This window comes from Geotrypetes seraphini, chromosome 9 (assembly GCF_902459505.1).
Source record: "Geotrypetes seraphini chromosome 9, aGeoSer1.1, whole genome shotgun sequence".
NCBI classification, from domain to species: domain Eukaryota; kingdom Metazoa; phylum Chordata; class Amphibia; order Gymnophiona; family Dermophiidae; genus Geotrypetes; species Geotrypetes seraphini.
In genome coordinates this window covers 171,835,285-171,859,459 of record NC_047092.1, presented here as the reverse complement: position 1 = coordinate 171,859,459, position 24,175 = coordinate 171,835,285, and the positions used below count along the sequence as shown (strand labels likewise).

General features: G+C 44.5%; 1 protein-coding gene across 5 annotated transcripts in view; it reads right to left on the bottom strand.

Annotated features, from left to right (window-relative positions):
* FNDC3B (fibronectin type III domain containing 3B) overlaps positions 1–24,175 on the bottom strand; it is a 490,638-nt gene that overhangs the window by 331,968 nt on the left and 134,495 nt on the right. For all 5 annotated transcript variants that reach the window (XM_033959077.1, XM_033959075.1, XM_033959076.1 and 2 more), the window contains exon 3: positions 5,548–5,623. In XM_033959077.1, coding sequence (XP_033814968.1) covers positions 5,548–5,623 — 76 coding nt within the window. The remainder of the gene's footprint in view (positions 1–5,547; positions 5,624–24,175) is intronic.

The window sequence follows — 24,175 nt, the reverse complement described above, 5'->3', positions numbered from 1 at the left end:
TCTGCTGTTTGTTCTAACCACACACATGGAATTTATTAGAACGAGCAATCGCAAGTTTTCTAACGATGATCAGAAAGGCAGGAACATAAGCAGCTACCTCTGGGATTGTCTTCTGGTAATTCTTTCCTCTGCCAGAAATTTGCAAACGTTTTTCAGAAAGGAAAGAGGTGAAGGAAGGAAGAGAACAATGAGCCTTCCAAACTAGGAGCCCTGAGAACGGAGACACTGTATTTTTTCATTTCCACTTCTAAAAATATGACATTTTCAACAGAAAAACTGTGAATGTTTTAGTTTCTGGTGGGCAGATGTGGCAAACACTACCCAGTCGCGTTTTGACGGCTTATTGAACGGCAGATTTTTTTTTGCAGTTGGGCAACACTAAAAAGAGAATTTTCCCTCCCTGAATGTGCCCTCCCCCCCCCCCCAAAAAAAAAAGGTCATTTCAGGGATCTTTCTGACTTTTGCCACACACAAAAATCATTATTGTTACCATACTGGGAAAGGTCTGAAGAAAAAGTCCCGCATGGGTGCAAACATGATTGCAAGTGAGGCTGAAGAATCAGAATCCTCAATAAATCTCCGTCGGGTAAAGGCTGGATTCTGAGCAGCACTTAGGTCGAAATTCGGCAACCAGCGCCTAAAGTTAGGCACCTAGATAGGCGCCTATCTAAATTGAAGAAAAGCGCAATTAAGCTTTTTAATCAGCACTGATTGAAACACAAGGCGCCTATCAAGAAAGCGCCATTCTGTAACAAGGCGCCTCTAAAAATCTAGACGGCCTTCAAAAAAATAGGCGCGATGCATGTTCGGCGTAGGCATGGCTATGTGTTAGATGCCTTCTTACAGAATCGCTGCTCTTAAGCATGCTTAAGCGCCTAACTTTTAGTTGTGTCTAGAGCTGGCCTATTTCTTGGGCGCCTTCAAAACAGGTTCCACTCAGCGCACTTCACTAAACAGCAGCCAATTTTACTTGAATCGCGCTGAACGGCGCCTAATTAGGTGCCTAACATCTGGGCGCTTCTTATAGAATTTGTCCTTTAATCCTTTTATACAGGCACCTAAAGAGGGAAAATGCTTGAGTACCTGATTGTAAAACCGCTTAGAAAGCCTTGATAGGCGGTATACAAAATCCTAATAAACTTAAACTTAACCTAGGGAATAAATACCCCATAGCACCGTCCTCTTATCCTTGGTTAGGTTAGGTTTGCCACTGAAAGCCCATATGCACCCCTATTCAGGGCACAGCTGGGTAGATTCCTATCTGCTCTGGAAATTTCACTGGGGTCCGTTTAATTACCAGCAGCTATTGGCAGGTTTATGTTTATGGATGGGGCAGGTTGAAAATTCCATTAATTTGTTCTATCCAGAAAGTGGGGGGCAGAGGAGAGTGGAGTAACTGCATCAAAGCAAGAGAATAATAAGAGACAGCACTTCAGCCCAATATTTTTTTATCTATTTGCCCATTTCTTTAGGAATCAAAACAGTACGATAATGAGCACTCTATGCCAGAGGGGTTGGGTTGCCATGCTTCCAACAGAGGGCTCTATGCCAGAGGGGTTGGGTGATGGGGGGGAGGAGATTCCTCGAAAAGGCGCCAGGGTGCGTATAGAAAATCGAATAAATAAACAGTGACAGACGGCTCAGTTATTCCTGCTCATATTGCTAGAGATATAATCCGGCTGCAAGCTAAGGGATATCACACCTTACCCAAGGCGGTTTTGTGTCCGCTTCTTCCATTGTGTGCCACTCTTGGTGGGGGGAGGGGAAAGCAAAGCATGCCAAGACTCCCCTTTCTGTTGAACCCAGGAGCCCTCCTCTCCCATTTCCCAACAAAAGGTCCTGCAAAGGCCACCATTTCCAACAGAGCTCTCATCGGAACATCTGCTCCCCTGGTCTCCAAAGCCTCTCTGGATGGACCCCAGTATTGACCTAGGAGTATGCTTGAGCATGCATTTGTGTAAAACTGATTTCATAAGCATAAACCTACAAATTAATATGTTTAAGTTAATTTGTAGACATTAGAACAGTGTTTCTCAGCTCAGTCTTGGAGTACCCCCCTTGCCAGTCAGGTTTTCAGGATATTCACAATGAATATGCATGAAAGAAATTTGAATATAATGGATGCAGTGTATGCAAATCAAGTTTAAATAAGTAGTGCAAAAAAAAAACAAAAACCCTCCACTTAAAAGGTAGCTGAGAGTCTGCTCAAATGGAAGAAAAAGCCTCAGGTTTTATTGATGAGATCGTGAGCACAACACCGTTACTCTGTGAAGATTCAAGCAAGGTCATATTAGCCCTGAAGAAATGGCTTAGCGCCGTGAAACGTTGGCATTTGAACAGACTGCTTTAAAACACTCCCAGTGGTTTCAGTTGCAAAATATCTCGGTCCTCAAATCATTTGAAACCTCAACAGCGGTTTGTCACTCTGTGGAAGTTTTTTAGCCAATGAGGTGAAGGCGGCGGTTTGAGCTTGAGCTCTGCCAATAAAACCTGAAGCTTTTTCTTCCATTTGAGCAGACTCTCAACTACCTTTTTAAGTGGAGTTTTTTTGCACTGTTTTATTTATATTTTCCCACTTCACCTTTTGCAATATTGTAGTTATTACAAATCAAGTTTATGCATATTCATTGTGTATTTCCTGAAAATCTGACTAGTAAGGGGGGGTAACTCTAGGACCGAGTTAAGAAACAGTGCATTAGAATGTTCCAACAGGCAATAGCAAATCCCAAATAGTTCAAAATTACCCAAAACAATAAAAAAAAAAAAAAGAGGTCATATGAACTCAGTCTGAAATTTTCCCCTGTGCACTCTCCAATGAGGAGGGTGCAACCTGGAAGACAGCCCTGCATTTTCACTAAGCCTTTAGTTATTACCGCAATTATGGCCTGCCAGACAAACTGAGCTGATAATGAATTCAGTCACTGCGGCCCGCTAGTCAGATCCAGGTATTAAGAAATTCAGTCACCGCAGCCTGCTAAACAGACCTAGCCAAGTGACTGCCAAGGAAGATTCCCGATTAATACTGTACCGGTAACCTGTCAAAAAGGCCCAGCTGTGTGAGTACCTGTTTTTTACTAGGACCTCTAGCTATGACTGCACTTCCAGCCCAGATGTGAAGCGCAGCTCAGGATAAAAGCATTTGCCACACCTTTTTTTTCTCTAAGAATCTCTGCAGTTGTTTGCCACGGCAGCAAATTCTTCCACTGGCCCCACTGTTTCACCTTGGGGGAGTGAAGAAATGGGGATGCAACAGTTTTTTCTCCTACTCCCTTGAGCTCTTCAGCCCTCCTAGCTAGGATGAGGTGACCTGAACCTACCTAGGAATGCCCTCTCCCCCACAACAAGCCAGCACAGCTATCGCAAGAGCACAGACAAAACCTCCCTCCATTATCTCCAGGTTTCAGGTTTATTTAAAAATTTGATATACTGCCTTATCAAAATTCAAAGCGGTTTTACATAATATAAAAACAAAGTATTATTAAATATATTTATTGATTTTCAAATCATATAATCAAGAATAAACTTGTAAGAAAGCAAAATTAGTAATTCTACATAAAGCAAGAAATATTCCAATAACATTAAGATCATTTATAACTAAAATGCTCAAGTCCTCAAATTTTGGATCCAAGATTTCTTAGCGAGAACAAAAGAAAAGAACTGAACAGAATGTACACTCTTCCATTTAAAGTTAGCTAGAAGGCTGATTGCTGGGATTAATCAATAATCTTAGGGCTTATGATTTTTCTGCCTCCAATCGGGAGAGCGCTAAGAAAGAAGTCAACTGATTAGGCTCAAAGAAAACATACTTAACTGATCGGTGATGCACTATACACTTACACGGATGTCGTAAATAGAAAGTAGCACCTAAAGATGTAACACCTGGCTTCAACATAAGAAATTCACGGCGACGCTTTTGGGTCTCTCGTGATAAATCAGGAAATATCTGCACTTTACAACCCATAAATTCTTTCTGTCTATTTTTAAAGAATAGTTTTAACAACCAAACTTTATCAATAGAGAGAGCTACTGTTACAATCAAAGTACTTGGTTCTACAGCCTCTTTATCAGATTTTTCCAATAACTCCGATACATCCAATAGTCCTTGGTCCGAAGACTATAAAAACAAAGTATAAAAAGAGCATACGTACGCACTACAGTTTTTGATTCCTTATTGAACTGACAGTATTTGTTCAATGGACTGTTTTGATTGATATTTATTTTGTTCAGTTGGTTCCAGGAATATGTATGCTGTTTTTCTACTTATACTGCCTTTTTTTTTTTTTTTTTGTAACCTTCAAATATTCAATAAAGAAATAGAACAAAAAAAAAAAAAAAAAAAGAGCGTACTGTACGTAAAAAACAAATTACAAATAATGCTACAAACAATCAAACGCACTGACAAACATTAACTTACCGATACAGGATGGAAAAGGGCAGAAATACAATTTGTATAAAGAGAAAGAGGAGGAGAAGGAGCAAAACAAAAGGAAGGGGAACAATAAAATAGTCTAGTATTTTGTAAAATAGGCTAAAATGATTTAAAAAATGGCAAGGAAGAGATTTCCATTACCGTCCTTAGAAGGACTATTATACACCGAAAGCGTCTTTAAAAAGAAAGGCCTTCAAGCTACTTTTAAATTTATCAAGGGATGTAATTTCTCTTATATAATTTGGTGCTGAATTCCAGATGGTAGGGGCCGTAACACAAGCCCAAGCAAGCAGCAAAAAGCACTATCCTTTCTAGTCTCCCAGGGGCTGCCAATGTTCACAAAATTGTCAACCAGCCTGAGGAGCAGAAAGTAAGCCCTGGGTCTTCTACACAACCATGCCCAGCTGTACTGGTCAGTGGCGTAGCGCGGGTGAGAGGCGCTCGGTCTTCTCCGCCCCACCCCATCCGCTCTTTCCCTGCCCCCTCCTACCGCACGCATGCCCCTTCCTTTCCCGACCCGTCCCTCTTTAATGTTCCTGGCGTGAGCAGCAAGCCCAGTCTGCTGCTCGCGCCAGCTTTGGCTCTTCCTCCGACATCACTTTCTAGGCACCAGGAAGTGGCATCAGAGGACGAGCCGACATTGGTGCTAGCAGTAGGCTGAGGTTGCTGTTTGAGCCGGGAATGTTAAGGAGGTATAGGGGAAGGTGGGGGTGGGGAACCAGCGAGGGAAGGGGAGAGGACCAGTGCCGGCTCCTCTACCAGACGGACTGTTCCCCTCCCCTCAATTTCAATATTTTAAAGAAAATAAATCCACAATTCATGCACTTCAGGCTAAATGAACCAAATATTGAGAAGATCACATACCGGTATTTTAAATTACAATGAGAGGTAAACACAACCTAGTTTCTTTGTTTTTTTTCTGATTTTGGTCTCAGAGAAGCTATATGCATGAAATCTACAATCGAGTACATTCTTCATTCCACTGCACTGTAATTCAGCATGCTAGGACACTACTATACAGATGTTTAAAAGCAAATTCTTCATTCCATTCTAATTAAACATCTGTATGTTAGTGTTCCAGAACACTGAACTGCACAGCCTTCGCTCCGTTCCCTTACCTTGAATGATCTGAAGGGTCCCATCTTCTGCCCTTATGGTGAAGGTTTCACCTGGATTAACTTGAACCAAAATGACCTGTCGAAATAATACAGACATGATGAAAGGTTGAAGAATCTAATGAGTAAAACAACCGGGTTTTTAACATCATTTTATATTTCAATATAAATGAATTCTGGCCCAATATTTTAAAGCACTACAGAACATCAACTATGTGAGTGTGGCTTGCTTGTTTGTTTGTTTTTTAAACTCTGTAGCACTTATATGGATAAAATTAAACCCATGCCAGTGGCCAAACAGCGGGTATCTGGGTAAATTCAAGGTTCGATATTCAAAAGGGTTTTAACCAACCAGGAGAGGCTTTACTGGGTTGTGCCACTGAATATCTCCACCAGCCATTTGCTAACCGGCTAGATCAGGTGCATTCTGGGAGCGGAGCCAACTCTTCACTAGTTAGCATCAATATTTACTGCGCTCACTAGCTAAGGGCCTAATAATGTATTAGGATAGGAAAAAAAACCTATTCTAACTTTATGTGCCATGTTAACCAAGCACCAGTCTGAATATCAGCTGGTGCCTGACTAACCGGGTCAGCTCACATAAGTGGATGTTCAATGCCAAGTAATGTGCAGGCCTTGGATTTGAATATCCAGGATTAGATCAGCCCACGGCCGGAAGCAGCTGAGAAGCCACTTAGCACGGCAGACCCTATTTACACATTTATTCATGCTGAATATATGTAAAGGGTAAATGGAACGGGACTTGATATGCCGCTTTTTCTGTGTGGCTTACACCAGTGTTTCTCAACTCAGTCCTGGAGTACCCCTTTGCCAGTCAGGTTTTCAGGATAGCCACAACGAATACGCGTGAAATAAATTTGCTTATAAAGGGAGGCTGCGTACGCAAAACAAGTTTATGCATAGTCATAGTGGCTAGCCTGAAAACCTGACTAGCAAGGGGGTACTCCAGGACTGAGTTGAGAAACACCAGTTTACACAATCAAAGCGGTTTACATGGGGCAACGAAGTGTTAAAGTGACTTGCCCAGAGCCCCAAGAAGCTGCAGTGGGAATCAAACTCACAACCTCACGGGTTCCGAGGCAGCTCCTCTAACCACTAGGCCGCTCTTCCTTAAATAGGTAACACTACTTAAAGTTATCAGATGATCTGCCCTGAATTTCAGGGTTAAATGTTCTTTCAGGTTCCCCCCACCCCCAAACATTGTAACAGCTTCAGGGAGGGCTTCAATGGCTGGGATAGTGTAGATCAGGGATCTTAAAGTCCCTCCTTGAAGGCCGCAATACAGTTTTCAGGATTTCCCCAATGATCTTGCACCTAGATCTCATGCATATTCATTGGGGAAATCCTGAAAACCCAACTGGATTGCGGCCCTCAAGGAGGGACTTTTCAGGATTTCCCCAATGATCTTGCACATAGATCTCATGCATATTCATTGGGGAAATCCTAAAAACCCAACTGGATTGCGGCCCTCAAGGAGGGACTTTTCAGGATTTCCCCAATGATCTTGCACATAGATCTCATGCATATTCATTGGGGAAATCCTGAAAACCCAACTGGATTGCAGCCCTCAAGGAGGGACTTTGAGATCCCTGGTGTAGATGGACTGGAGTGAGCTTTGACAGAGACTTCAGTACTTGGAACCTATGCACAGGACTAGGCAGAGCTTTGGATTCTTGCCCAGAAATAGCTAAGAAGAAGGAAAAAAAAAAAAATTAAAATCAAATCAGGTTGGGCAGACTCGATGGACCATTCGGGTCGTTATCTGCCATCATCTACTATGTTACTATGTACGTTAGCATTTAAAATGCCAAAACCAAATCTGTCAAACTGCAGATGTTTGCTTCGAAAGTGAAATAAATGTTTTATTTTACGGTGACACAGGGCAGGCAAAGAGTAAAAATTAGAAAATTCATTAAGATACAGAATCCTATTGAATTGGTGTATTCAGTCCATGACTATTACCAATTAAGCTAAAACAAACCTGCTATTCAAATTTAGGATCCACTGGCACTCAACTGCACTAATGATAATGCCAGTGTTATCAATTAACAATCCTGTCATGTGTATAAACTAGCTTGCATTAACACAAAACCTATGCTAATGGGGCAATGTGATAGAAAAGCCAATTAGCTCATCACATGATAGCACAGTAAAAAGTAATTAACAGGATTCTGTATGTTGTCCAAAATTAGGTCTGCAATTCTGTGTGTGGCACAGAAAGTAACTGGCTAAACTGGTGTTTGCAGTGACGAGTCAAAACCGCACGGACAATGCTGGGCAGACAATCGCGCGCAGGACGTCAGCGCGCTGGTTTGAAACACTATTTTAAAGCGCTCCGAGGGGGTGTGGGGGGGGACCCTCCGCTTTACTTTGAACGGTTGGTGCTCCTGTTGGGGAGGGATGGGGGAAACCCCCTACCATTACATAGGAAACTGGAATTTTTCCCTAAAATACATGGAAAAAGGTTGTTTCCTCTATAATAGTGGATTTCCCCTCCCCCCCCAACAATTCTAAGTAAAGTGGGGTTGTTCACCCCCACTCCCCCCCCCCTTGGAGCACTTTAAAATAGTGTTTCAATCTAGCGTGCTGACATCCTGCGCACGATTGTCTGCCCGGCATTGTCTGTGCGCAGTTTTGTCTATGTACCGGTGTTTGCAATCAATAGTTGGTGTTAAGAAGAAATTAACTGGTTGTTATTACTAGTAGTTGCAAAATAACAAAAAGATTGTGGGAACAGGTCGAATGTACCAGTTTGTAGATTAATAAGCGTCCAAATAATTTAAAAACAATAAACTTAAAAACAAATAATGTATAAAAAACTATCATAATTTGCATACGCCTGTAGAATGAAAGAGGGACCTCACCCTGAGCTTAAAGAGTATTGAGAATTGGGGCTACTTTAGGTTGAACCCATTGATTTGTGGATATACAAAGCAATGCAACAGAAGCCTAATTTGCATATGCTTTGAGAAAGGAGCAATTTTGGGAACTCAAGCTAAAGCATATCACAGCATATGGCTAACAGTAATGTAGAATTCTCACTCTAGTCATTAATGGTTTCACATGGATCGGCACTACATTTTATTCTCTAACATAATGCGACTTCAAAGGGGGTGTGGCCACAGGAGGGAAATGGGCGGGTCTGGGGCATTCCCAGAATAATAGCACCCTATAGAGAATCCAGGCTTTACTGAAATAACCATGTCTTCTTGACAGCAACCTTAAAACGTTCAACGGGAAATTTTTCCACAAATTAAAAAAAGGTAGCGAGTTCCAAAGAACAGGGGCTGTAAAAGACTCATAACCCGCTACCCACAGACCACGAAGGCCCATACAATAATTGTTAATTGATTGAAATGTTCAATGGGGGAGAGGTATACGGAATAGTCAGAGAATAAAAGTAGGAAGGGGTACCCATATGGAACAAAACTTCAAGGCTAGAGCAGGGGTAGGCAATTCCGGTCCCTGAGAGCCACAGGCAGGTCAGGTTTTCAGGATATCCACAATAAATATGCATGAGATAGGATTTGCATTTCAAGGAGGCAGCGCATTCAATCCATCTCATACATATTCATTGTGGATATCCTGAAAACCTGACCTGCCTGTGGCTCTCAAGGACCAGAATTGCCTACCCCTCAGCTAGAAACAAGATTTTAAACCAGTGTCTTGCAAACTTATTCAAGCTGGGGCACACCAAACTTAGTGTCACTGGCTCGAGACACCCAGAAAGTGTGGCGCAGTGGTTCAAGTTACAGCCTCAGCACCTTGGGGCTCTGGGTTTAAACTCACGCTGCTCCTTGTGACCCTGGGCAAGTCACTTAATCCCCTCATGGCCCCAGGTACATTAAATAGATTCAGAGCTCACTGGACATACAGGGAAAAATGCTGGAGTACCTGAATAAACCCATGTAAACCGTTCTGAGCTCTCCTGGGAGAACGGTATAGAAAATTGAATAAATAAATAAATAAAAGGCCCTTCAAAAGGGCCTTGCGTCGAGAGAAGGACCCGTGTGGGAGAAAAGGGCCGGCAGAGAGAAGAGGTGCAGGCATCGTGAGATTGCTTACAGGACGTGCCTCTCTTCGCGAGAGGCACATCCAGTAGAGCAGTGTTTCTCAACTCGGTCCTGGAGTCCCCCCTTGCCAGTCAGGTTTTCAAGATATATCCACAATGAATATGCATAAACTCGATTTGCATACACTGTCTCCATTATATGCAAATTTCTTTCATGCATATTCACTGTGGATATCCTGAAAACCATACTGGCAAGGGGATACTCCAGGACCGAGCTGAGAAGCACACCTGGCGCGGCACACCTGAAATCTCAGGAGGCGCACAATTTGCGTTACACTGTTTTGAACTTAAACCTGAATTCAACAGGTAACCAGTAATGTTCCATAAACAAAAGCCACTCCTTACAATTGAGGTTAAAACGTGTCAAGAAATCATTAACATCTAAATTAGCACCAGAGAAGCCTTTATAAATACATGAGATAATTCTGGAATTATAAATATACTAGTCTTATAGCCCGTTACATTAACGGGTGCTAGAATATATGTGTGTGTGTCTGTCTTTATTTTTTTTTCTCTCTCCTTAGCCGCTTTCTGTATTTGTCTGTCTTTTTTTTTTTTTCCCTTGGCTGTCCACTACCACCCCTTGCCTGCTCCCCCTGTCCATTCTCCCTTCCTTTTACCTCCCCTGTGTCCTCCACCACCCCATCACTGCTCACCTTATCCAGAAGAAGCCCTTCTCCCTTTGTTTTATCTCCCCCTGTCCATCATCACCTCCTTCCTGCTCCCCCTGTCCAGCAGTAGGCCTGTCTTCATTTTTCTGACCCCCCTCCCTGTTCATCAGCATCTCTTCCCCTGTCCATCAACCCCTTTTCTGCCCCTCCTCCATTTCCGTGTGTTGCAGCATTTCCCTCCCACCCCACTTCCCTGTGCAGTATTTTCCTCCCCCCATACCTTCTTCCTGAACTGCATGTTAAAATGCTTTCCGGGCTTGGCTGCCGCGGTCAACATCCGACTCGGGCCACCGCGGCCGACATCCGACTCGGGCCGCCGCGGTGGACATCCGCCTCGGGGGGGGGGGAGGAAGAGAGAGAGCGGAGAGAGTACGTTGCGCAAGGGATCGACGGCGGCAGGGACGTGCAAGTTACAGGAAGGGAGGGAGGGAACACAGGCGGGGATCGTGAGAGGCACCGCTGCGTCTTTCAACAGGGAGCAGGGCAGACCGTAAGCCGCGCATGCGCACTTCCTAGCTACAGCTCACGGAAAATGGACGCACGCATAGGAAATGCGCATGCACGGCTTACCGTTTTATTATATTAGATTGTTAATGTATTTTGCTCAGGATCATTAGATCGCTGTTGGCGTATATTACTCCCGTACAGCGCAATTCTTCATTCATCCGTGCATATTTTTAACAAACATTTTTTTTTCACGTGTTAATTCTTCTTAAATATTCAATGACTGTGAAAACAAAATAGCTTATCTTAAATTCTATTCAGCAACACCCCCTCCCTTTTAATGAATAGAAGAATTTAAGATAAGTTATTTTTGTTTTCACAATCAGTGAATACAGGAGCAGGAGCAGTTGGGAGAACACCGGTGGATAATCTCTTCAGGCGATGGGGATCCCCAGCGGCAGACAACAATGACGCACTATGAGAAGGCCCAGGCCTTCGAGCCTTGCCCCTCCCCTCCCTCCCCCATGGCTGCGGTTGATCTGTTGAGTGGGAAGGAACTTAAGGGGTGTCCAAGAGCAGTGGACCTGCACCTGTTTGGGAGAAGAGGTGGGGTTGAAGGCACTTTGTGGGAGAAGGTTCGTGAGGTGCACAGTAGAGTCTTAGATTACCCAACTTTTCACTTACCTGACAACGGGTCAATCCCATTAACGTCAGATAATTGAGACTCTACTGTACTTTATCAACAGCCCATGTAAGCAGCCTAACACGTAATTGCAATTGGTTCACATGGAAGGGGGTTAAGGGGTTGGAGGAGCTGCCGTACAGCGAAAGATTAGAGAAACTGGGCCTCTTCTCCCTTGAACAGAGAAGATTGAGAGGGGACATGATCGAAGCATTCAAGGTACTGAAGGGGATAGACTTAGTAGATAAGGACAGGTTGTTCACTCTCTCCAAGGTAGGGAGAACGAGAGGGCACTCTCTAAAGTTGAAAGGGGATAGATTCCGTACGAACGTAAGGAAGTTCTTCTTCACCCAGAGAGTGGTAGAAAACTGGAACGCTCTTCCGGAGTCTGTCGTAGGGGAAAACACCCTCCAGGGATTCAAAGCAAAGTTAGACAAGTTCCTGGAGACCAAGAGCGTACGCTGGTAGGGCTAGTCTCGGTTAGGGCGCTGGTCTTTGACCAGAGGGCCACCGCGTGAGCGGACTGCTGGTCTGACCCAGCAGCGGCAATTCTTATGTTCTTATGGGCAGTGCTACCCGTTAAGCACACAACTGACAGAGTACTGTTAAGTTATGCATCACCTTGCTGCCATTTCGATGCCCACGGTTGAACTGTGGGTGCATAAATGGATGGCGTGCTGATACCGGTTGCACTAATATTCTATCACAGAATCTCAGTGCCATTACAGCACTGGGGCATTTAAAAGGGGGTTGTCCAGCTACAGAAGTGCTTTCTAAACATACAACCAAGTGTCAAGACAAGGAAAAGGAAGCCCTAAATTTGCCAAGCAACCTCACAACCGAAATCTGTTTTCCCCTTCTGGGACTGTGCCATGCACCTCCACCAACCACTTCAACTCAGCCGCCTGACTTAGCTGTTTAGGTAACAATCATTTATATATAACTTCTAAAGGGCCGTTCGGAATAAAATGGCCTGTATTTGGAACGGCTTAAGGACACGTTTGTGTAAAATAAATTACTGCATAGCATGCGAGCGATTTTAAAACACAGTCATTAGGTCTGAAACCTCCCGTCTTGCTTGCATTTCTATAAACATAAATTGTTAGGTGCACGGAGAGAGCGGACAATGCGGAAACCATCATTTTGGGGGACGCAACAATATTTTCAGAAAAACTTTAAGATTATAGGTCATTTGATTCAACATACATTTTGACCACAATAAATGGTTCTCTGAAAACTAAAAGCAGAGGCAAACCACCCTCTGCAACATCAAGCGTTAAATACTGCACATTCCTGCCCTTCCCCCCCTCTGCACATGAAACAGAACAGGGAACGTGGAAGCAATTGCCAAAGGAAACATGCAACGCATATTAGGGGAGGCTGGGCAGAGAGACGAGAGCAGTCTGTCCTTAGGCTACCCCTCGGCTCCACCCTGGTGCATATTTTTCATGGTTATTTCTGGAAAAAGTCATGTACTCTTATCTTGTAACATAAAATGGTCACTTCGATTCCGCTATTAACCCTTCTGACCACCTCACCCCCCCCCAGAGCATCAATGAATGGAACCACAGGTAAGAAATGCCTCAAAATGATGTCCTAAGATTATGCACAAACAAATGTGTTTTTCCACCCATCATTGTGCCGTGCTCATCCTACTTGTTTCTATAGGCAAAGTAACCAAAATCACTGCCGTTTTCCATCTGACATGATGAACATATATTTAACATTAAGACAACAAAGTCACAATTATGTTAATCCGTCGAAGCACGATAATTACAACAAAGCGAGACGCTCAAGTCCCTAAATTCACTCAGCAAACCGATTCCAACATGTTAGAGCAAAAGCAGCATGTGTTTAAGAGAAGGAATGCCTCGGCGTTTCCTTTTTTTGCCATTCGCCCACTTACCATCATGTTGTAGGAATTCATTGAGGAGATCAGCAGCCTCTGCCGGGATGAGAGTTCGAAGTTGTGCTCAGGGCCTTAAGTGTTCCAAACCCAACAGGTGCACATGGCCTGGCCAGCACCATGTTTCAGCAAGGTGAATTGGGGGGGGGGGGGGCGCGTTAGCTTTCCAGCTGTCTAGCACAAAAAAACGGCTTCATTTCAGGCTCCGATTTCCTGCCATAGTCCTGTTTCGAGTTGCCGTGGTAACCAGATCACAATCAAGCAAAGTCAACCTCGGGCATCAGCCCAGCTCGAGCATCTTACCGGCCCAGCCTCGCTCAGCAGCGGACACAAAAAAAGGTTCAGCGTCGTACGTTTGAGAAGTCGGCAAGATGTCTTCAGAGGAGGTCAGTTCCTTTGCTGGCCGGAGGGGCTATGGATGCCACAGTGTTCCAGCAAAAAAAAAAAGGATTGATGATTCTTCCCTGACAACCGTCATGAATGAGCCAGCAACAAGCCTTGCATCACACAGGAGGATGAGTCAGACACTGGCGGCCTTCTGTGGTGCTTAACCCTTTTCCTTTCCTCATAAAGCAGAAAGGACCATCCAGGCCTCGTTAAAGCAGAAAGGACTGCTAAAAGTTCCTTTATATAGACTGCATACAACACAGCCCCCGTCAACAATCGGATTTTTATCTATATTCTATTTGCATGCTCTTCTTAACCTCCCCAACGGTTGAGAAAAAAGTTTTCTCTACACGAAGAAACCAGTTATTTTTGCTTATGGCTTTTAAAGAGATTCTGTGAGGGAGGGGGCGGGGAGGAAGGATATTGCACATTTTGACTCAGCATATTAAGTTTACTCAAGGAGCTATTTCAGTCACGGAGAATAAAAAAATGACAAAGGCATAGGACGGCATAGGTGATGCACTGCATCTCTCTCTTATTTTCAGGCAGTCAACTTCTCCCCATCAATTTTAAAAATGTGCACCTCCCCCCTCCTCTTCCAAACACATCAAGAAGAAAAAGCACATAGACCAGGGGTGTCAAACTCAGTCACATAAGGGGCCAAAATCTAAAAACATAGGCTAAGTCGCGGGCTGAATTTTTTACTAAGACACTAAGGGGTGCTTTTATTAAGGTACGCTAACCGATTTAGCGTACGCTAAATGCGCACCTTAATAAAAGGACCCCTTAGTTTTAATAGAAGTATAGGGCTACAACCTCTCCAACCCCACGCCAGCTCTGTGATATAAACAAAATAAGTAAAAAAGACTTTTCCTCTATCTTTTAGGTCCTAGTTCATGCCTGCTGTCTAACACCAGCTCTGGCAGGATACGCAGTTCAAATCTGACATATTGTAGTCACAAAAACAGAAAATAAAATTATTTTTTCTATCTTTTGTTGTCTCGTCATTATTCAAATCATGTTGGTCCCAGGCTCTGGTTGTCTTCTGATAACTCGCTTGCCAGGGTCTCCTTCCCATTTGTCGTTTTCTTCTTTCTCCTTGTTAGCCATCCATCTCTATTCTCCCCTTCCGTTTCCCTTCCCTCCCCCGGAGGTCTGGCATCTTTCTTTTTTTTTTATCTCCATCCCCGCAGCTGCAGCGATGCACCCTACCATTCCCACATCCACCATCTCTCCTTTTCTCAACTACCGTTTCATCCAGCATCTCTCTTTCCTTCTCCACCACCCCAGGATCCACCATCTCTCTCTTTCCTATCCAGTATCTCTAACACCCCCCCCTCCCACACACACACACACACACACGATCCCTTGTGTCCAACTTCTCTGCCTTTCTGTTCCTTCCCTCCCTCCATCCCATTGTCCACCACCTCTCTCCCCTCTCCTCTGTTTTTAGACCCATTATTTCTTCACCTCCCCCACCCTCAGTCTGGCATATGCACGTCTGTTTGGACCCCTCCTTCCCTCCCTCCCTGTACTTCTACACCAGGGTCTGCCACCCCCATAGCAGCACCCCTCTCCCCCTCCCCGGAAGGCCTGCATCTTCTTTCTAGCATGGTCTCGCCATCAAACAGCCTGTAGAGGATCACCGGTCCTGTAGTGATCCTAAGCAGGCTGCCATTGACCGCCCTTCAGAGCAAGCACGTTCCCTCTGCTGTGGTCCTGCCCCTCTTCTGACGTACGGGATTGCGGCAGAGGGAACGTGCTGCGAAGGTCGACGGCAGCCTGCTTAGGATCACTACAGCACCGGCGATCCTCGTCGGTGGAGATGCAGCGAGCAGAAGCAAACGTTCCAAGTTCCAGACACTCACGGCAGCCAGTTAATAGCGGGGCAGGAACTTGGAGAGTTCGCTCCTGCCCGCTGCACCTCCACCAGCGATCGGCAGTAGAGGTATGAGGCTAGGAAAGGGAAGGCAGCAGGGTGCAGAGCCTGGGAGGGAGGGAGGGTGCAGAATCTGACAGGGAAGGGAAGAAGGGTGCTGGGTGCAGAATCTGTCAGGGGAAGGAGGGAAGGAAGGAAGGGGGCTGGGTGCAATGCCTGACAGGGGAGGGAGGGAAGGAGGCTGGGTAAAGAGCCTGACAGGGGAGGGAAGGAGAGAGGGAAGGAAGGGGGCTGGATACAGAGTTTGACAGGGGAGGGAGGGAACGAAGGAAAGAAGGGAGCTGGGTGCAATGCCTGGCAGAAAGGGAGCTGGGTGCAGAGCCTGACAGGGCAGGGCACTTGAATATTAAGCTGCCCAACTTACATTTGAGTCAACCGTTTTTCCTCCTTTGGCGGGAGGGGAAAGGGGGTCTCGACTTATTCGGATTTTTTTGGACCCAAGATTAATATAAGACACTGTCTTATTTTCGGGGAAACGCGATATATGCATTTTAGAAAATCCTTAAAAACATCTCTTTTCTCAAAATAAACAAAACAATCCTAATTTAAAATAACTTTTCCTGTTACTAAAAATTCTTCCATTCTTTTACTCCTTATGTTACAAATTTTATTTGCTATATCCTTGTAAACCGCTTAGATCTGTAAGGCTTATGCGGTATACAAATAAATAATTATGTTACGATTAAGTCTATTGATCAATTAAGTTAGGCTCTGATATCGGTGCCTAACTTTAGACGGGCTTTATAGAATCAGAGCCTGCATGTGAATTGCAACTTCACTCCTTGCCACCCCTCAGCATCGCCTCCCTGCAAGTCCATGTAGAAAACCACATGATCTCTTTGCGCATGTGTTTTATGAACGTATACAGCTGCGCAGTTTTATAAAAGGCCTCTTTTGTGCGCAAACTGGGCTTCATAATATTGCCACCAAAGTCTCCAAATGACCAAATGATTTTGTCAATCAGCGTGGGAAACAGGCGGTATCTTTACTAAGTGCCAGCCTTGCACTTTTATTTACCAAGTAAATCCACTTTACTTAGCAATACATGCCAACAAATAAAGTCTGAATGGGTCCCAAAACATCAAGGAAATTGTGAATGCTGCTGGCTGAAAATGATGGTGAAGCTTCAGGAACATTAAACTCTGAAAGGTCAGAAATTAACTCCTGCTACCAGTGACAAAAAAAAATATTCGGCTTTCAAGAATCAAGTTTACATAGAAATAAAAAAAAAAAAAAAGTTTCATAAGAAGATTTGCAGTCTTTCTTTTTTGGCCCTTTGTTGGTAGCTCTGTGGATTCACAAGAATGACCGTCAATGGCCCTCCTGGTGGTAAATTTATGGACAGCAAACACTGAATGCAAATTCGGCCACTGGTAGCTGGAAGACAGACTCAAACGACAAAACTGTGATCTAATGGAAACAGTTTGAGAGATAACAAAAGAAAAACAAAAAAAACCAAGCTTGCGGACTTCGAACAAACGACTGCGTCAATAACCAATAAGCGCAAACAAATGTTCTAAATTCATCCCCTTTCCTTCATGTAAGGAACCATAAACCATTTTAGTTCAGCATCCTCTGGTATAAGACAATACATTTTTTAAACAGCCTACAAGTCATTGGCGAGACCTCGTTTGGAGTACTGTGTATAATTCTGGAGACAGCTCCTTCAAAAAGATAGAAATAGCCTGGAGTAGGCCCAGAGGCCTACTCCATAAAGCAGTCAGTATTCTTCCTTATAAAGCATACGGGGGACAGACTTAAAGTTCTTAACATACATACTTTGGAAGAAAGGCAGGAGAGGGGAGATAAGAGACAATTAAATACCTCCATGGCTCTAATGCATAGGAGGCAGGTCTTTTTCAACTGAAAGGATACAGGAAGCAGGATATGGGGATAGTTTAGGACCATCGGTCTGGCCCAGTATGGCTATTCTTATATATAGGAAGCTCTAGAATGAAAGCGAAAGGAAATATATTAAGAAGTAATCCCAGGAAAAGATGTTGGGTGTATGGAACATTGGAAAATCGATGATGTTACTAGGCTAAATATATAAGCTTTCTCCATCTCCCTCTACATCAATGGCACAGTAAAGGGGGGGGGGGGGGGACAGAGGGGCAAACCGCCACAGGCACCAGCACCTCTCTGCCCCTATGCAACTCTCGCATCCCGCCCCCCCTCCCCCCTGGTACCTCTTTAAATCTCTTCCAGTGCAAGCAGCTTCTCAGGCCTGCTGCTCGCGCTGGCCTGGCTCCCCTCTGAAATTACTTCCAGGTTACGGGGCTAGGAAGTGATGTCAGAGGGAAAGCCAATGCCAGCGCGAGCAGCAGACAGAAGCTGCTCGCGCAGGTGAATAATTAAAGAGGTATGGTGGGGAAGGGAGGGCGCATGTGGCGTAGGGAAGAGGCAGGGGTGGGCGGAGCCACCCCCCAGGTGTATCCTACTCGCATTATGCCACTGTTCTCCATCATACGGTATCTAAAGAGATTTCAAGATAGCTCATATTTTCTTCAGTAGTAGCTCAAGGTGATTTAAAGTCAGGTCTGTACGTATTTCTCCGCCACGAGAGAGCTTAAAATCTAAGCTTGTATCTGAGGCAATGAAGGGTTAATTGACTCAGTAGCATAGCAAGGGTGAGAAGCGCCTGGGGCGATGGCGCCCTTCCTCCTGCCCTCATCCCCGGGCCCCCACTTCCCTTGCACTTCTAGCTGAAGTTGTTGCTCGCGGCGGTCAACATGCTCCTCATAACCCCGTCGGACCTCCCTCCGACGTCACTTCCTATGCGTGGCACCCGGAAGTGACATTAGTGGGAGAGCCGACAAGGTCACAAAGAGCACACTGTTGACCGCCGTAAACAACAACTTTCGCTAGAGGTATAGGGGAGGGGAGGAATGGGAAGAGGCAGGGGGGGAGCAGAGAGGAGGAGGGGTGACGGTGCCCCCACCATCATGGCGGATGGCCCCCCCTTGCCTCCCCCTGACTACACCCACTGAATTGACTTGCCCAAGATCACTTGGAATTTTGTTTTTCCGCCTGTTAGAGGATGGAAACATAAAAAACATCATCAAAATCTTTTTTTCATATCAAGCAGCGTTATGGGGTAAGGATTTAGAACATTTGCTTACTGACACTTATGGGGAATTTAGGAGACATCTAAAAATATATCTGTTTTATATCATTCAGGCAGCTAATTCGTAAAAATTTTATTATGCACTATATTTTGATCATTTTAGTGTCTCTAATTATTGGCTTTTAACTTTTTTAGTTCTATTCAACTTCTTTTAACTACTGTAAACCGCATAGAACTTTACGGCCTTGCGGTATATAAACTGATTATTATTATTATTTGAACCCTGGCTTCCCTGATTTTTAGCCTGGCAAAAAAAAAAAAAAGGAGGAATCACAAGGAGAAGTTTAAGAAATGAAAAAACTGGTGAGAGGAAGATACACAAGTAGGTGACGTTACAGAACGAATGCAAATCGAGACAGTTTTGTCACTGACGGCTGCTAGATTATGAAATGGGACACAGATTCTACCCAGGCTCTGAATTCCAAGGACAAACTCAAAGTTTATTAATTGGCAGCGCTCTTTGCACACTGTGAAGGGAAAAATATGAAACACATTTTCCAGCTAACGCCCCCTCCTCTCCAACAGACCAGCACAAAAAACTAGGCACGTCTCTAATTCAAGGCTTACTTGTGCACCACGATATAAGTGCTTCAGAGCAAGCCTGTTTAGTATTGCATCTGGAACATGTATGTCAGGCACATTGAGACTTTTTTGTGCACATAAGAATAGCCTTACTGGGTCAGACCAATGGTCCATCAAGCCCAGTAGCCCGTTTTCAGGGTGGCCAATCCAGGTCACTAGTACCTGGCCAAAACCCAAAGAGAAGCAACATTCCAGCATCTCAAAGAATAGCAAGATTCCGGAACCCCAATGAGAACAACATTCCAGAGCTGAGATTGTGATGTCATAATTCCACAATGCCTCAGAGCCAGTGATGTTACACTGGCTTCATTGTCCTATACTTGGTTCACATAAGAATATAAGAATAGCCTTACTGGGTCAGACCAATGGTCCATCAAGCCCAGTAGCCCGTTTTCAGGGTGGCCAATCCAGGTCACTAGTACCTGGCAAAACCCAAGGAGTAGCAACATTCCATGCTACCGATCCCGGGCAAGCAGAGGCTTCCCCCATGTCTTTCTCAATAACAAGACTATGGACATTTCCTCCAGGAAATTGTCAAACCTTTCTTAAAACCAACTATGCTATCTGCTCTTACCATAACCTCTGGCAATGTATTCCAGAGCTTAATTATTCTCCGAGTGAAAAAAATATTTCCTCCTATTTGTTTTGAAAGTATTTCCCTGTAACTTCATTGAGTGTCCCCTAGTCTTTCTAATTTTTGACAGAGTGAAAAAAAATCGATCCACTTGTACCCATTCTACTCCACTCCGGATTTTGTGACTTCAATCACATCTCCCCTCAGCCGTCTCTTTTCCAAGCTGAAGAGCCCTAACTGTTTTAGTCTTTCCTCCTACGAAAGGAGTTCCATCCTCTTTACCATCTTGGTCACTCTTCTTTGAACCTTGTCTAGCGCCACTATATCTTTCTTGAGATAAGGAGACCAGAATTGAATGCAATACTCCAGATGAGGTCGTACCATGGAGCGATACAGGGGCATTACAACATTCTTATTCTTGTTAACCATCCTTTTTTAGATAATTCCCAGCATCCTGTTTGCTTTTTTGGCCACTGCCGCACATTGGGCGGAAGGTTTCATCATATTGTCTACAATGACACCCAGATTCTTTTCTTGGGCACTAACCCCCAAGGAGTAACCTAGCATCCGGTAACTGTCATTTGGGTTATTCTTCTCAATGTGCCTCACTTTGCATTTGTCCACATTAAATTTCATCTGCCACTTGGACGTCCAGTCTTCCAATTTCCTAAGGTCTGTCTGCAATTTTTCAAAATCTGCATGCGTTTTAACAACTTTAAATTTGCAGATGACACTAAACTGTTCAATCACCTCACTCGTCGTTCTAATTTCCAGATCATTTATAAATAAGTTAAATAGCACCGGTCCCAGTACAGATCCCTGTGGCACTCCACTGTTTACTCTCTCTCCTCCATTGAGAAAAATGACCATTTAACCCTACCCTCTGTTTTCCATACGATAACCAATTCCTAATCCACAAATGAACTTTGCCACCTATCCCATGATACTTCAATTTTCTCAGGAGCCTCTCATGAGGAACTTTATGCTTTCTGAAAATCTAGATACACTACTTCAACTGGCTCACCTTTATCCACATGTTTATTCACACCTCCATCAACTATGTGCTCAGAGATAAGTGAACTGTGATTTGTATCCCAAGGCCTCCAAACAGAAATGCACTCTACCAAAACCTTTCCAAGAGAAGTATTTTAAGGGAAAGGTTGTACTTTTTGTGTACTGCTCTGTGTTTAAAGAAGGCAAGTAATGTATAATGTCTGTATTGTACCACAGGGCTTCCCAAACTGTGGGTTAGGACCCTAAGGGGGGCGGTCACAACCCATGTAGGCTCTTCATAGGGGGGAGGAGGGGGAATTGTACAATTTTATGTGGCTACAATCACGAGGTCACAGTCAAACAAAGATTGTTAATAGCAAGGTATTCTACATCAAGACCAGAAAACCTAACCAGCAAGTCATTTGGGGCAACAGCCTCACTAGTTTCGGTAACTGTTCATATCAGAGGCAGACTTGTCAATTTCCCATATTCAATAGGAGACCCCCATTTAAGAACATAAGAATAGACTTATTGGGTCAGACCAATGGTCCATCTAGCCCAGGATACCATCTTCAGGGAGGCCAATCCAAGTCACAAGTACTTGGCAAAAAAAACCAAATAGTAGCAGCATTCCATGCCACCGATCCAGGGTAAGCAGTGGCTTCTCCCATGCCTGTTTGTCAGTCCCATGACCTGTCTGGACAGGTCATCTTCCACACTTCTACCAAGGTTGACCAAGCACAGCATCTCCCACCCCTTCCCGTTGCTGTACATGCCTGGGTTTGCAGCCATGGGCACCTAGCCACAAACCATGCCGTGAGTAGGCTATAGGGTTGCCAAGTGGAGAGGCTGCAAAAAGTGGCTTGTTCTAGCGATGAAGAAGGGAGAGAAGGAAAAGGTGCTACCACCCAATTGCTTGGGGAGAGGAACAGATGAGAAAGAATTAGTTCAGCATTCTCCCTTCGCCTGCCTGACCAGCTAGTTAGGGACTTAAGAAAATGAGCATCACCAGGCTCAAAAAGGATCAAGCAAAAGTATGAAAGATTGATGATAAAAACATACGAAAAGCCACGCTAAGCCAGAGCCAGAAGGTCCAGGTTACAAGTGCCCAGCAGATCAATCGTAAGTTGTTTAACATGACTTCAGGGATGTTGCCTTGGGATCCGTCCCTAAACCATGACAACTAGAAACTAGAAGGACAAAGAACTCTACAGATTGCACTGCCCTGATTCACAGAAGCTTCCTCGAGCCATTCCCTGCCTGCCACTGTTGGAAACAGGAAGCAGGGCCAGGTGGATCTTTGGTCTCACCCAATTTGGAAATGTTTACGTTAAAATGGAAATCAAAAAGACGCACTTGCTCCAGGGCACAGGGTAATGTTTCCTGGCCCAGGGCAGACAGCTAGGTTGAGAAGGAAGGGAGAGAGGAAGAGAAGGAAGGGAGGGAGGAAAGAGGAAATTCATAATGAGATCCCTAGGCATTGCAAACCTCTGCATATTAAACTTGAGCATCAGTCCCAGAGAGCCTGATTCGCTCAAATTCTCTATGGCCTCTAGATCCAGCTGTTTGGGGAAACACTCGTCATAACCTGAGGGGGGAGAAGCTACCATAAACACTCCATTTATGCCTGTTCTACCACCCACAGCCATGACTATAATCAGCCTTTCACTCCGATACATAAATGCTCTTGATTCACCACACCTCACAAATTCACATTTGAACTACTCCTACTTTCTACGTGCAACCATATCTATTTTCCTTTCCAAAAAGTCATCAACTGAGGTACACAGCACGTATCTATGCCGCAGTTTATCTACAGGACTGCAAATTAACAACAAGGCAAGCAGACTACAGCAGGTGTCCTCCAGCTGCATTGCTACCACTAGGGGGTGGAATATTTTCAGTCGCTAAGGACAGGTATGTTCCCTGGAGTCCTGCAGAACTTGCATGTCCCTCACAATTGAAAAATGTGACAGTAAAACAGCACCCTCTATTGGTGAGACTGTGGGTGGAGGACTCCTGCTCAGCTTAGAGGGAACAGTGCCTCTGACCCATAACTCGGAGCATTCAGTCTAAATCAGGCACTTCCTTTCTGTTAAAGTTGCTGCGATCGATTACTGATTTGAATGAAACAGGCAAATAACCTTAGAAAGTTCTAGCAGGGTTGAAAGAAATAGGTAAATGAAATGAAAAGGGGTTATTGGATAAAAGGGAAACCAGTACAATTTAGCAAAGATGTGGCTGAAAAACCTAGTGCTGCTGAGTGACTGACATAAAAAAAAAGTGCAAAGGATCTTGAGAACAAGAACACAGGAAAGGACATATGGTATGCGAAGCTGAAAGACGTCACAAAGGCAGAACGAGATATGGAAGGTAAACAGGTAAAGAAAGAACAAGACTTATCAGAGGTGTCAGCAAAGGAAGGAAGAGCAAAGATTGAAATGTAATGTTACTACTACTATAGCGCTATCAGACCTACGCAGCGGTGTACAGAGTCACGGAGGAGACAGTCCCTGCTCAAAGGAGCTTACAATCTAAACCAGACAAACAGGAAGCCATGGATATGATTAGGGGAATGGTTCATCTGCTGGCTAGGGCAGTGGGGAGCAGGGTTATGGATTGACGGCTACATCAAAAAGGTGGTTGTCAGTCTGCTTTTAAGCAAGGGAAGGGGCGTGGCTAACACACTCAGGTAGTTTATTCCAGTAATAGGGAGCAGCTAGATGAAAGGAACGAAGCCTGGAATTGGCAGTGGAGGAGAAGGGTACAGCTAAGAGCAGCTGATCCGAGGAGCAGCTGATCCCAGGAACGGAGTTTTCTGAGAAATGTATAAAGAGAGAGAAGAGAGGAGAGATATTGAGGGGCAGCAGAATTAACACACTTGTAGGTCAGCAATAGGAGCTTGAACTATATACGAAGGCAGATAGGGAGCCAGTGAAGTGACTTAAGGAGAGGGGCGACATGAGCGTAGTGAGGGTTGGTAGAAGATGAGTCCCGCAGCAGAGTTTTGTACAGATTGTAGGTGGGGAGAGGGGGCACAGAGGAAGAAGAAGTAGATTGCATTAATCTAAGCGTGAGGTTACAAGAGTGGACAAGGGTCCGGGTAGCGTGCCGAGAGAGGAAGGGACAGGTTTTGGTGATATTGTAGAGATAGAAGTGACAGGCCTTAGCAGTTGGTTGGATGAGCATAGAAAATGAGAGGTCGGAATCGAAGACGACACCAAGGTCACGAG